This window comes from Nilaparvata lugens, chromosome 9, assembly GCF_014356525.2.
Source record: "Nilaparvata lugens isolate BPH chromosome 9, ASM1435652v1, whole genome shotgun sequence".
In the NCBI taxonomy this organism is placed as follows: Eukaryota; Metazoa; Arthropoda; class Insecta; order Hemiptera; family Delphacidae; genus Nilaparvata; species Nilaparvata lugens.
The window spans coordinates 8,262,790-8,278,016 of record NC_052512.1 but is presented as its reverse complement, the minus strand read 5'-3'; the positions used below and the strand labels follow the sequence as shown (position 1 = coordinate 8,278,016).

Genomic DNA, 15,227 nt, shown 5'->3' with positions numbered 1-15,227 from the left:
TGAAACTATTGTGATACCAACATTGTTGAGTTTATTCTAATTGTGACTGATGATTTTGACTGACTGTCTAATCTTGTTCTGATGATTTGTGTACGGTATTGACTTAAACTCTGAAAGGTTACCCTCTAGTGGAAGTGATCAATAGAGATCAATAAAAAAACATGTATTGATATCAATAGGTATTTGGGCCAATACACGTCAATAGGTATCCATGGATATGTATTGATGTGTATTGGCCCAAATACCTATTGATATCAATACATATCCATGGATATCAATACATAACCAGCTGAATTGATATCAATACATTTCCATGGATAGTATTGATGTGTCTTCTTCTTCTGCTTCAATCGTCCGATTGGTTGACAGCTTTCCATCTTTGTCTGTCCAGAGCCAGTTGTTTTAGTTGGGTATAGCTCTGGACCCCAAGATCCGGGTTGTCTGCTTCAAATATTGTAGCCGGGGTCTTCCACGAGCCCTTTGTCCACTGATTGCACCTTCCAGTATTGTTAGCGTGAATTCGCTGTGTCTTATAATATGTCCTATCCAAGAATGCTGTCTGTCCCTAAGGCCAGTTTCACACGGCAGAGACCTCGCTCCTGGAACATCATATCACTGAAGATCATATTTCATATTTGCAGCTCTCCTGTACTTTCACATGGGGATCTTACAAATAAGCCGACAGATCTAACAACTACGCCGACGTTTGCTCAAAGTATGACTCATCACTTTTTCTCAAAGTCTAACTTCCTTAAAAATATAGATAGAAGATTTCTGATTTCGGATTTGGATTCAGCGACCCCAAATTCTTTAAAGCGTAAGTTCCATTTTCAAAAATACCCGAAAACAAGAGAGTTATAGCTGTTTTTAATATAGCTTTCCATATCATATGATTATATAGTAAACATACTAAGATAATATACTCCTGCTCACAAAGGGACAGGCAAAGGTTTCAAGAATTTTTTGAACACCTGAGAAGTTTAAACATAAACATTTTCAATTTTTAAAAGTTCTAGTTTTCCAAAAAAATATCGAACTATGAAAAGATGAATCCAAATATGAAATCATAAATCATCTCCACTCATCACCCAATAAAATAGGAGGAGAAGGAATGTTGTACAGTAAAATTCACTAAATTTCAGTTGTCATTCAACAATCCAATTTATCAGGTTCAAATTGTTGAATATCACTTTAAATTACCAGCAATTATTGACTATTTCTTTTTAACTTCCATCCAACTTTTGGCGACTTCATTCCGGTCCTTGTAGATGTCAAGACTTTTATCCCAAAGAGCAGGTCGGTTGCAAACTGCAGTAATCAACAGCTCCACATCAAACTCAGACATCGCATAATGACAGGTGTCAAAGTCAAGTCAAGTAAACAACTGACAAGTCAACAAGTGTCAACTGGAGAAGTGAGTGAGCAAGCACAGTGCTGCCATAATGTGAAAAGCATAACCATTGTACCAACTATTCTAAATATCGTACTGTATTTTGTGAAGCCATGCTTTGTTAAAACCAGTTACTCAGAAAGTGTTTTTTTGTTGTTCGATGTTTTGTTGTCCTTATGAATTCTGTTGAAGCAAACATAATGTTATTTAAGAAGTTGTGCTGAACCTGTATAAGAATTCATAGAATTCTTAGAATTCATAGGAAAGGTAGAAAATCAATTTTACGAAAATTGATGTACATGTAACTTGATTTAGAAGATCAATACGATAATGTGCTTTATCACAATTTAATCACAGAAATGTTTAAGTGAAAATGTTGGGCGCAAACCTTCTGCCATGAGGAGACAAATAAATTTATGAAAAGCTTGATAGCTTGAATAGTGATCTGATATTTGTTACACGTTTTTAGTCTAAGACATAATATGTCTTAGACTAATTTTTAATAGCCATCTATAAGCAGCCTGTCTCCTTTATGGAAAAAATCCTCTTTTAAATTTAGGAGAGCAGCTTAGGATGAAGATAACATTTGCAAGGATTATAATATTTTAACCCAGCTGCAACTGGCATTAGACAAGAGTATACCTGTTTAATTATCTATAATTAATATAAGTGAATTGGATTCAGTGAATAGATGTCTATTGACATATTGATGAAAAATTAAGGGATGTAAATAGTTAAGACATGAATAATGTGAGAAGTTTGTTTATTAAAATAACTCATATGCATGTCATTTATCTATTAAGAAAGGTCCTTATTGTGGTGCTCCAGAATACTTTAATCTCTTCCTGTTTAAAGTAGCAATTTTTTGAGCTACATACTGGTTTATGTACTGTACCTCAATTCAATCTCAATTTTTGTAGCATTCAGATTTTCCTCCAGGATCTGGTGTTTGAACATTTCTAGAACAAATAACAGTTCAAAGTATACAATCTTTACAAATTAGAAAATAAGGATTTTATTTCCTGAATTAATCTGCTAGCAAATTTATTAAATAACCTAAAAATGTATTTAAATATGCATGACTCTCCCTCTCCTGAAAGGAAAGTCCAAGATAACACAAGAGCGTTTTTTTCATGTGAAAATTATGTCCTCACAGTTTTACATTAAAACGTCATATTCTGGTGGAAAGTCGAGAAAATCACATTTTTTCACGTGAAAAAAAGTGTAAATGTTCCAACTTTTCACGTAAAAAGTACATGAAACTGAAACTTGAAAATAACGTTTTTTTGTTTCTACATTTTCACGTTATGCTGAACTCTCAGAAAAGAACATGAATAAAACGGTTTTTTCTACATTTCTTGTCCCACATTTGGTCATTTCTTTCGCATGAAAATTTCCAAAAATTCACATGAAAATAACATTTTTACAATATTTTATCGTGAAAAGATGGAGAAGGATTACCTTAATTATTCTGAATGAATAACCTTCTCAATTCTTTATTTTTACATTAAAAACTATAAATCTTACAAAACTTTTGAATAACCACAATATAATGTAAAGTAAATTCTCTACCCTAACTTTACAATAATTTTACACAAAACTGAATAAAAATTAAATTCACCTATAAAGTCCTATTCAGACAAATGGATTTTTCCTAGTGAGTAGTGATATATTATGCAATCTAACAGCGGGACACTATAATTACAAAAAGAAAGCTCATTTTCATTTGTAATCATTCAACAGCTGACAAATTTCAAAAATGTTTCATGTAAGCTTCTTTTTTCAGCTGTTGGACTCAGGGGTGCCCAGCCCCCCCTACAAGGGCAATGGCGCATGCCCCCCCCCAATCCAAGTGTAATGCCCCCCCCCCCCCCAAAGTACAAAGTACCCCAATTCCCTACCTTTTAGTTTTCAACATTAGTCAGTGTATGACAATAAAATTCACATCTTACATTCTAATCTTCCAAAGGACATTATTTACCTTTGGTCTTGTGAGGAATTCTTTCTGTTTTCATAATATTGTAAAAATATATACCATCGTTTCTCATCTCTTTTAAAATAGAAATAAAGTATCTTTTTGATATTATTTTTGAGACTAGCAGTGCACCCGTTCTTGTTCGGGAGGACTAGAAAGTACATTACATCAGGAAAAACGACAAATATTTTAATAGGATATTAAAAGATCAGTAAGGGAGGCTTTGCTTTTTAAATGTTAAGGTTGCTTATAAAAAGTTAAATAATAATATCATTGATAATTCTTTATTGCAAAAGAATATTGCATAGCAATTTTGGTACGGTACCTAAACATTCATACAAATTTGGAACGATTTTATTCATACAATATATAATGTCGGCAAGTTTGGGTATTCTAAATCCTATACTATTAAACGAGCAATTTCTGTTTAGATGTTTTGATGTTCAAATGTTTAGATGTTTATATGTTTGTATTTCACCGGATCTCGAAAACGGCTCTAACGATTCTCACGAAATTCAGAACATAGTAGGTTTATAATATAAAAATTCGATTGCGGTAGGTCTCATCCCTTGGGAAACTCGCTGAGGGACATTAAAAGAATTTATCCATCCTTGGAAAAACAGCTGATAATTTCGTCGTCTGTTGATGATGGAAGTGAGTGAGCGAGTGCATGTGTGTGGGGCTGAGACAAAATAGCTGTTGAACTTTTGTACCTAATTCAATCAGGTACTTAGAGGCAGTTGTACAAAAGCCGGTTAAATTTTTATCCTGATTAATTCCAGTAGAACCAATCAGATAAGCTACTAGCTACCAATAAGCTAGCTAAGCTACTGGCTACCAATAAGCTAGCTAAGCTACTAGCTTCCAATAAGCTAGCGAAGCTACCAATCAGATAAGCTAGTATCTGTTTGAGATGGTCTTCTGTAATTTGGTTCACGTGAAATTAATCAGGATTAAAATTTAACATGCTTTTGTGAGAGAAATTTTTGCATTCCTCTGGGAATTAATCTCAATCCACTGTGATTAGATAGAACCTTTCTGTATGAACTATGAATATTAATTATAATTTCTTCTTTCGTAATAATTTTTATATGCTTTTGTAGGTACTCCAGAGCGGAGCTCCGTGCCCCGATATTTATCATAAATTGGAACAGGTTGTCACTGATGTTGTGTGTTGGTAGCATTCACTTTTTAACATTACAGGAGTAAATAACACAAGTCGAACAAAATGTATCTTCAAATAGTTTGGTTTTTGGAATAAATATATCATCTAAACAAGTACATTTTGTAAATTCTATCTATTAATACCAAATATCGGGGCACCGAGTTTTGCTCGTTATTTATTCCCTGATAATTCCCGTTATAAGGGGCCCTGAAGTGGTAAATGATGATGATTACATTGTCAATTCCACTTTCAGGCTGCAACCACTTGACGAACAGGACATCCGGGAGATCTTGAAGGGGATGCGTGGTGGCTCTGCTCCGGGGCTTGATAACATTGATTCAAAATTCATAAAAGAACACATTGACATGGTGATTGAGCCTCTTCTTCACATTATTAATGTCAGTATCCAAACAGGCCAGTTTCCAAATGCTTTTAAAATGGCAAAAGTCATTACTATTTTTAAATCTGGTACTAAAAATCTTATAAGTAATACAGACCTATTTCTATGCTAAGCATATTTTCAAAGATCCTCGAAAAAGCAGTGAAAAACCAATTACAGAATTATCTAGAAACAAATAACATCATAGCAAATAATCAATATGGCTTTAGAATGGATAGAAACATCACATGCTCTGTTTGATATAACAAAAGAGATCACGCAGAGGGTGGAAGATCGGAAACATGTTTTAATCACGTTTCTAGATCTTGCAAAAGCATTTGACTCTGTGGATAGACTGAAGCTTTTGAGAAAAATGGAGCTCTATGGAATCAGAGATGGTTCATTGAGGTGGTTTGAGAGTTACTTCCAGAGCAGGAAACAGTCAGTTTATATAAATGGAATTGGTAGTGACTCTATGCCCATTGATTATGGAGTTATACAAGGAAGCACACTAGGTCCTATACTATTCCTAATTATATAAATAATATAAGTAAATTGCAGTTGAATGGCAAACTGTTCCTGTTTGCCGACGATACTGCATTGGTTTCCTGTGGACGTACTTGGTGGGACGCTTTCAGTGAGGCCTCAAAAGACCTTTTACATGTGAAGAAGTGGCTCGATCAAAATAAACTCACACTCAATGTTGTTAAAACCAAATATTTGCCATATATTTTATGAAAAATAGTATGCCAGTTCAAGAATGTCTCAAGCTTCACTCATGTAATGACCACCTGTCACTTACCTGTAATTGTGAGACGCTTGAACAGGTGGAAAAATACAAATATCTTGGAGTCTTCATAGATTGCAGGCTTTGTTGGACTCCTCATATGGAATACCTTGAATGTCGCATTCGTAGACTAATATATGCCTTTCGACAGTTGAGGGAGGTTCTTTCAGTCAATCAATTGAGAAGGACATACTTCGCCTATGTTCAATCAATTATAAATTATGGAATCCTGGCCTGGGGTGGAGCATCCTCGTTCACTTTGAGAGCTGTCAGAATTGCACAGCGAGCAATCATAAAGACTTGCTTGAACCAGGATCCGACTGAACTGGCCTATCAAGAATTTCAGGTACTTGATGTGCGACAGCTATACATAAATCACTTTTAATTTTCATCTGAAGTAATAAAAATGCAATATTTATCCTCTTATCCATCCCTATCAAACACAAAATATGAATATACTTGGAATTCCACAACCCAGATTAGTTAGCAATTGCAATAGATTTATAGTCATTACATATTCCACATTCTTTATAGAAATATACCTGCCTACATAAAGCAAATAGAACCCTTAGCCTTAACATATACAAACGATTTTTAAATATGTGGTTATTTGAAACCGGCAGGGATGTCGCTGATCAGCTCATCCACTCTTCTTACCGGTTTTGATACTATGTATATATTTTTCTTGTATTCATCATCATATATATGAATTAGATAAAAATCTTATCTATCATCATCATATATATGAAAGTATATCATCAATATATTGCTCATAATTTATCATTGTTCAAGTTCTAAATTTTATTTTGTGTGCCATGTTCAAGCTATATACCATAATAGTTATATTGTACTACTTCAATTCGAAACATATACTTTCTCCACTACATTTAACCAACTTTTATTTTTCAATTATACTGTATTGTAAATATTTATAATTTTCTTTTTAGTATCAATTTTTTTTCATTAGAACTCTTTCCCCACACACAGACTTGTCTATGTGGGGAAAATTCACAAGTATTTATATTATTTATACGTGTACTGTATTTGTAATGATTTCTGTGAATAAACTCAATTTGAATTCGAATTCATTGATAAACAGAACTCAATACTCTAAAATGATGGGGAAGGACTAACAGGCACAGCCCAAAACTGTTTCCTCCCAAAATTTTGATTTATACACTATAAAATTTATAGTTGGATATTTGATATTCCAAAAAGTAGATTATGTTTCATACACTTGAATTCAAGTGAAATTTTCAGTCCAAATATTTGAAAACATAAAACTTCTAATTTAGATTGTTTACATAGCAAATTGAATGACAAAATAACACTCACTAATCACTTATAACTGTAAAATAATTATTAACTTTAAATATTATATATATATACCATCATTCATGTCACAAATCAGATTACTGTATTTCGATCGAGTCAATTAAAATTTCTAGATTTCTCGCAAGATACGGTAAGCTAATTGATTACACAGCTGATCTCCCACACAGGGACATGCATCTTCTGTTATCGACAGACGACGAAATCATCATCTGTTTTTCCAAGGATGAATTATCCTTTTCATGTCCTTCAGGAGTTTATCAGGATGAGACCTAGTGCAATCAAATTTTGATATCATAAACCTACTATATTCCGAATTTCGTGAAAATCGTTAGAGCCGTTTCCGAGATCCGTTGAACATAAATAACCATATAACCAGATATAAGAATAGAAAAATATAAACAGATATACAGAAATGCTTGCTTAATAAAAGGATAACAAATTATAGTCCAGTCAAATGGTCGTTTTTCAGGAAACAGCCCCGAAAGATTTTTTTTGATAGTTCTATATGTAGTTTGGGGCGCTGAATTCTAATCTGAAATTTGCTGACACGCCAAAGGGCGACTTCACCCTCAAAATTTTGGACTTTTTTTTAAATTTTCCATTCAATCTCGAGAACCTTGAATTCTTCGAGAAAAAGTATTCTCTATATAATTCAAAGATGATAAAATTTCTAAAAATTCTAGTGGTCGCGCAGGACTACTTTTTGGATTTTTTATCTGAAGTGTTCCACAAGATACGCAACTTTGAATGTGCAAGAAATTTGTGATATTTCCCTCATTTTCACAGTCTTGCATATGCAACGTTGCGTATCTTGTGAACCTAACTTCACAGATAAAATGATCTTTTTCTCATTTTTCTTGCGATTTTACTGTTATTAAAGAGTCTCTAAAATGAGTACAATACATGATAGAGACTTGTGATTGGTCTTAAATGAGAGAAAATTGCATGCTCTATAAGCTGAGTTACCTTAAATTGATCTTGCATTACTGTTTATATCGAAAAACTGTCAAGACTGTGAAAATGAGGAAAATATCACAAATTTCTTGATTTTTTTTAAACCAACGTATCTTACTTCACGATTATATTTTTACAAAAATCATTGACCTCACATAAAAGAGAAGATTCTTTTCTTCAAATTAAGACCAAGTATCATTCTCATTACCGAGACACACAGTTTTGAATATAGAAATCGGTCATTTTTCTATGCATTGAAATATGGGCTAAAATACACTAAAGAAAGAATTTCCTATTTTTTCAACAAATTTTAGTGATATGATACATGATTTTCAACCGCCTTGACGAGCTGATATGAACGAGCTGTAGCACAAGGAAATGTGATCATTCAGTCAAAAGTTATAAGTGATTAAAGTTTTGATCCAGGACGTATCCTTATGTGTGCCCCCCACTAGGAAATACTGAAATCTAACGAGTGATTCTCATAGAACATAAATAACCCTCGTAAGGTGATTTCAGCCGAAATGTTTCATTTTGTTAGGAAGGCCATGAAAAGGTATTATAATGAGAATTTGAATTTTGGCTGTAGGACATGTTTTTTTTTTGGGTGTATTCCTCCTCCCACCTCTACTAAATTCAAAAATAAGTACCCAAGGAATCCTGTTCAGAATTAATATTGTTAATTCATGTGATGTGTGGCTTTCTATCATTACTAGAATAAGATCCTAGTTGTATAGGGTAGAAGTGGTAGGTTTGCATAATTTTGAAAACCCCTTAAAAATACCCCTTTTTTGAAAACTCTTAGCTCCGGAATCAAAAATCGTAGAGTCCTGCGTGGCCACTCAATTTATTGGAAATTTTATTATCTTCAATATTTTAGAGAATGCTCTTCCTCGAAAAGTTGAAGGTTCTCAAGATTAAATGAAAACTTGAAAAAAGTCCGAATTTTAAAGTTTTTTGAAGTTTTGGGGGTGAAGCCGCCCTCTGGCGTGTCAGCAATTTCAGATTAGAATTCAGCGCCCCAAAATACATAAAGAACCATCGTGAAAAATTCTTTCGGGCTGTTTCCTGAAAAATGACCATTTGACTGAACTATTATAGAAAACAAAAAAGTAATGAAGCATTACAATAATTACTTGATTACTGTGTGGTAAATAGGTGTAAATTTGAAAGATTGAAATTGGCTTGATTTTTTGAATTTGAATTGATATTTTTCACAAATTTTTGACAAAAGAAGTTTCTTCTTCTGTCAAATCCACTAGAGTTTGCGATGTTGTTTACAATTGCATTTCCATTTCAGAAATATTATATATCATCATGAAACGCATTCGAAATTAAAATAATTATTAGATTGAAATGTACATTACAATTCAACTTATCATGGTGCTTTTAAAAAATTAGGTTGCAACAGCAAGGAAACTCAAACACAAGACCATTAAAAATTGAAATCAAGCAAAGGAAATCAGAATATAGTGGATGATGAAGTTATAATTGATTTTTGTCGAAGATTTACCTTCAAACTCTTAGGCTTAAAATTACTAAAATTCCTGTATACAAAATATTATCAATTGTATTTTTTATGTTTTTATTTACTTACACTTAGCAAAATATAACATTGTAAAGGTGGGAAAAAGTATTAAAATTAGCTACATTAGGATATCTCTATTTAATACCTTGATTTTTAGCCATGATTCAAAATGTTGACATAAAATAAAAAAAAATCATGCCCCCCCAAAAATGTTGATGGTGCAAATTGCGCCACGCCCCCCCCCCTTGTGGGCACCCCTGGTTGGACTTTGTATCAGCCATTTGCTTGTATTAGCTTTGCATCACTAATGGGAAAAAACCAAAAATGTCTGGATGGCCAATAGGGAGATTTTTGCTTTAATAAAATGGTGAAACAACAATAATTTATATTGAAATTGAATTTATTTTCAAAACATCACAGTCTTCAACCCTTCAATATGTTGGATACTGTTGTAGATATAATACTGCAACTTTCAGGATAAGTTATTGGTCGAGTACTCCCACCTTTGACATACAACTGAATTTCAACTCCTTATAAGGGGTGACTTGGGGGTTTGTGAATCAAAGATTTTGAAAGTAAATACCCATTGTTTATTATCTTGAAAGCCTTCTCAAACGAGAAAGATGAAATCAATAAAAATCTTCTATGATACTTTTATCCAAAATGGCGGCTGATTGAAGTTTTGGTTTTTGAAGAAATATTGATAAAATTCAATCAGCTGCCATTTTGGATAAAAGTATCATTGATGTTATCTTTCTAGTTTTAAAAAGGCCTTTATAATGATGTATCACACAATGGGTGTTCACATTAAAAATATTGAGTTATAACCCCTCATTTCTTTTCAAACTGTAACTTCAATCAGCCCCGTTTTGGATTCAAGTTTCATAGTACATTTTAATTGATGTTATGTTCTTGTTTTAAAAAGCCCTTGAAAATAATGTACCACACAATAGCGTTTACATTAAAAATATTTCAGTTAAAACTCTTGAGTCACCATATTATACATTCTGAACCTAGTCAACCCCTTATGAAGGGGTTGAAATTCAGTTGTACCGTATGTCAAGAGTTAGAGTATTTGACCAGTAACATATCCTGGAAGCTACAGTATTATATCTACAACAGTCTCTAATTTATTGAAAGGTTCCCATACATATGACTCACCCGGTATGATTACTAACTTATAATGATTAGCACAAGCCTAGAGCTCATGTGGACATCACCCATGAAAAAAAAATGTTTGACTTTATATTCTGTTTTAATTAATCAAAATTGAGACTTACTTAGATTTCTCTTTGCTGGTAAACTGAGTTTTTGGAGACTTCAGCCAGTATTTGATTACCGTACTGCTTCTACGTCTTTTTCTTTTGTGTTGGAAAATTTCATCACCACAGTTCCTATCAGAGATGAAACAAAAGTTTACTTATAATTAAACATATTTCAAATAATATTTTTTGACTGGAAAATTGGAAAAACACACATGTTGCAAACACACGTCTCACTCTCTCTTATTATATAAAATATATATTGCTAAAATGAGAGGACTACACCAATAGTTTTTCTAAATTGGAATAAGATATAAAGCTGTTAATATAAATAAATGAATCAATTGCTTGCTGGAAAAGTTTAAATAAAGCCTGCCGGTCCAGAAACAACTGAATGAATTTTAATCTATCAATCCACAGTCATATATTATTGATATTAGGTTCATTATAATGACATGAGTGTAGATTAGTTTGTGGTGACTTCAATTAGGCCTACTTAGGTTAGGCTAGATAAAAAGTTTTGCTACACATTTAAATTAATATGTACCAGCATATACCCTGGAATGTGTCTGCCTAGAATAATAATCATCTTATTTCCAGCAATAATAAATTCAAGAGGCTTTTCTCTTATTATTATTAGGTTATGTTATGCCTGGTCTATAATATTCTTTCGAGAAGATTATCATTTAAATATATAAGTATTTAGACCTATAATAAATTTATTCTTTCATTTTACGGTACATCAATAAAAAGAAAATCACTCGACTTACCTATATTTCCTGGATAAAATCACAAAATTACCGTTGTCCTTTGCAAAAACTGTTGGTCCTTTGCAAAATTCATTGTGATTGTGCAATCTGCAATGTGCATCGTGTCATCATGATCATTCTATCGATAGACCCAAAATGTTGATATATATTATCAATACATCAATAAATAATAATTATCGACTATTAATAATTACATATTCTTAAACATCATCTACATCTTTGTTTGGAAATGTGTTATTCAATTACATAGTTTAAATAAGTAAAAGTAGAATACAATCCTGATTTCTACATTTTTGAATGCAATAAAATCAGTTTTCCCCAGGAAAAAGTTAGAATTGTTTGATATATCGATTGTTAAAACTTTGATATTTCCATTTCACAGTATCAATATTATTGATAATATCAATATTTTCATTCGATACCATAGTAAGGTGGCAATTTCAAAATTATTGACAATTTTACTATTATTAAAACATTTGATATTAATTTCAGGTGGAGATTATTGATTTTCTATGGGGGACATTTGTACTTGGCACTGAAATAATGTTGGAACGATAAAATAGTAGGTTGTTATTATTTGAATTGAAACCCCAAAAATCATTTCAAAGTCTGTGTGAGTAATTCCGGATACTGCATGATTTTCCTCATAAACTGTGATCTAATTTGAAAAAGTGTTATAACTTCTCCAATTTTGAATGGAATCATTTAAATTCTAGACAAGGTTGATAATATGAACAGAAACGTTCATGAATTTTTTCAGAATTTTTCATGATGAACCAAATTTTTTATTAAATTTTAAACGTCGTAGCATGTTAACGGCACGTCTGACAGGATTTTCACATAGGACAAAAAGTGCAGGTCATCAAAAATACATTGTTCCGGAAAAATTGAAAGTCTCCCAAAATAGTTCAAAGTTTTAACTGCATTTAAAATTACTGCAAATGGTCTATAAATCGTTAACGGTGCATTGTAGACGATTTTTCCAAGAGACAAAAAGTGCTGGAAATTCACTTCTACAACCAAATCATTCATCAAAATATATTGTTCCGGAAAAATTGAAAATCTGCCAAAATTATTACAGTACCAAGTTTTAACTGTATTTAAAATTACCTCAAAGGTTATCATATTGTTAACAGTGCCCTGTAGACGAATTTTGCAAGAGGCAAAAAGTGCTGCAAATTCATTTCTATACCCGATTGATTGACAGAAAGCTCAATGTGAGACTTTTTTGGAAATTCAAAACATTTTCCATCAAAAACTTAATTGGCATTGTAATAGGTGGGGGAGGCCAGGGACTTTGTTAGCACCCTGTTTTGTAACAAAAAATAGATAATAATTGCTTTTTAAATCTCTTCTTAACTATAAACTTGTTCAAATTATTTGAATCTACGGTTGGGAGCTTTGGATGGATTCGTTCATGCAAATGCCAAGATCTTCACTATTGTTTAACAACACCTGTTTTAGCAACAAGTAACTTATCACGAGCCAGGAACGTGAAATAAAAGATTTTGAAGAATTGCTACTGACATTAATTTATTAGTTACATTCAACAATTCCATAATTATGAATATTTAGATAAGAGTTTGATATTTAGACAAGAATTTGCTAACTCACTCTACAATAAATTTAGGGCCTCGGTCAATTTATGTGGTCAATCTATTTGAGCATAATAAAATAATTTTGGCACTCACCATGGAATCGAGAATTTAACAAATAGATCGGCACTCACAATCACTCACGCTTACATTTTAACTACAGTACTATTTTTCAGACTACATGCTTTTTTTACATTTAACAAACTAATAATAATAAGAAGAGATTCTCATCTAAGTAGGCCAAGCCTAAATTAGAGACCGAGACTTCAACTACATCTTCTCGCGGTGACGACTCGTTTAGAACTGCCGCTCTTCCACTCAAATTTTCCGATTTGCAAGAAAACACGTGGAGTGTGGGCCTGATAATTTCAGGTAAAAACGTCGTGGGGTCAACGGTTCAAATACATTTCTAAATACATTTGCATTAATTTCATTACGAAATTCAAGCCAGTACTATTGAAATGCTAGAAGACTGCAATAATTTGGATAATCAAGAAGCAAGTTAGCAAATCTTTTATGGCAACACTAATTTAGTGCTTACTTTGTGCATGAATAAATTCTTTAACAATCAAAAACAAGGTTCACTAGAGTTCATATTGGAAAAATTTAGTTCAATTTTGATCAGTTCAACAACCTGAAAGAAAGGCAAAAAAACTACATACAAACCTCTCAATATTCCCCATATTACATTACTCCCTCCCCTAAAAAGATGAATTCACTAAAGATTAGATTTCATTCACACTCAATTATTTTCTTTCACACTAAAAACTGGAACACGTGACACTCTTATCTGTGGTTGACATCATCATCCGTGCTGAAGCTGGATCCTGGAACAGCTCCTGGATGTTGTTATGGTGGTGGCCGGGGGGATGTAACAAAAAATGGTAGTGCCCAGGCATTTCATCCAGAGGTGGTTAACATCAGCTGGAACGGCAGCCAGTCTGTCAGTTGCAGGTCAGTCAGCTGATGACGGGAACCGCTTGCCTCAGCGCAAATAACCTATAAAGATTTCCGCCTCCAATGATTGTGTTCATGGGAGGTTGCGGTGCATGTACGGCTTCGCGCGAAGTGAGCAGTAACCAGAAACCATGTGACTGGTGCACTACTACTGCTCCCACCGAACGAAAATCGAATTCTGGTTCACCGTTTTTGGCGCGTACTTTTGAAATTAATCGTTTACAGATTGGTGTTGTCAAATAATAAAGGTGTTATCAATATGAACATTTCAGCTATTATTTATTATTGGATCATAATAATTATTATTAATTTATAATTTGAAAAAATATATATTTAAATTTATTATACAAGCTTTTCCAAGCCAATATTATCTTTTATGTAGGTTGCAACAGACCTTGTTATCTTATTACAACAAAGCTGGAGTATTGGTTAGTTCTTATAGAAGCACTAGGCTATCATGTTTTCCTTATAAAGTTTTTTTTAATAATTAATGATGGCTCATGCTGTCATCAATGAAAATTTGTACCTACTTTTTCTATGCCATAAGTGTTAAGAATGAAACGTTTTATGGAATATTAGCAAAATGTTAATAATTGAAGTTTCTTGATTTATGTCTACTATTCAGACATTTATCTGGATAGATCCTAGCCTAGGAATGAATCAACAAAATATAGTATTCCAACTAATAGATAATAACATAACACATCTTTGTTTAGTAGAATAGTCGATAAAGCTAAAAAATAATAAACGTTCCAGCCAATTATTAATAATGAATGAATTTCTTGCTTCTCGACTATCCTGTAATCAATTCCATCAATGGAATGAAATACTTTGTACGCCTAATCCTTTTTTAGTCTATAGATTCTGGATGTGAGACATAACATAACAAAACCAGCAGACAACCACGCTTTAACTCTCAACCAATAAGAAGCGTGATCCCGGTACCGGTTTGTGGCACATACTTTCGAGCGGTGCAAAGTGCGCATGTATGTGGTGCAAGTGCAGCATGCACCACACCACTCTGTTCCAAGATGGCGGGACCGTTACTGAACTGTCAAAAGCTCCACGAACGCATTTCGTGTCCTGTTCGAAATCGTACTTGTACCGCAACTCCCATGAAACACAATCAA

At 33.0% G+C, this 15,227-nt stretch overlaps 1 protein-coding gene across 1 annotated transcript in view; it reads right to left on the bottom strand.

Moving 5' to 3' along the window:
* Positions 1-328: 328 nt before the first annotated feature.
* LOC120353120 overlaps positions 329-15,227 on the bottom strand; it is a 31,032-nt gene continuing 16,133 nt past the window's right edge. Inside the window, exons 2-6 of the mRNA XM_039435775.1 lie at positions 11,546-11,632; positions 10,794-10,907; positions 3,686-3,690; positions 2,286-2,349; positions 329-599 (exon numbers count right to left, since the gene is read on the bottom strand). Coding sequence (XP_039291709.1) covers positions 578-599; positions 2,286-2,349; positions 3,686-3,690; positions 10,794-10,907; positions 11,546-11,632 — 292 coding nt within the window. The 3' untranslated portion in view covers positions 329-577. The remainder of the gene's footprint in view (positions 600-2,285; positions 2,350-3,685; positions 3,691-10,793; positions 10,908-11,545; positions 11,633-15,227) is intronic.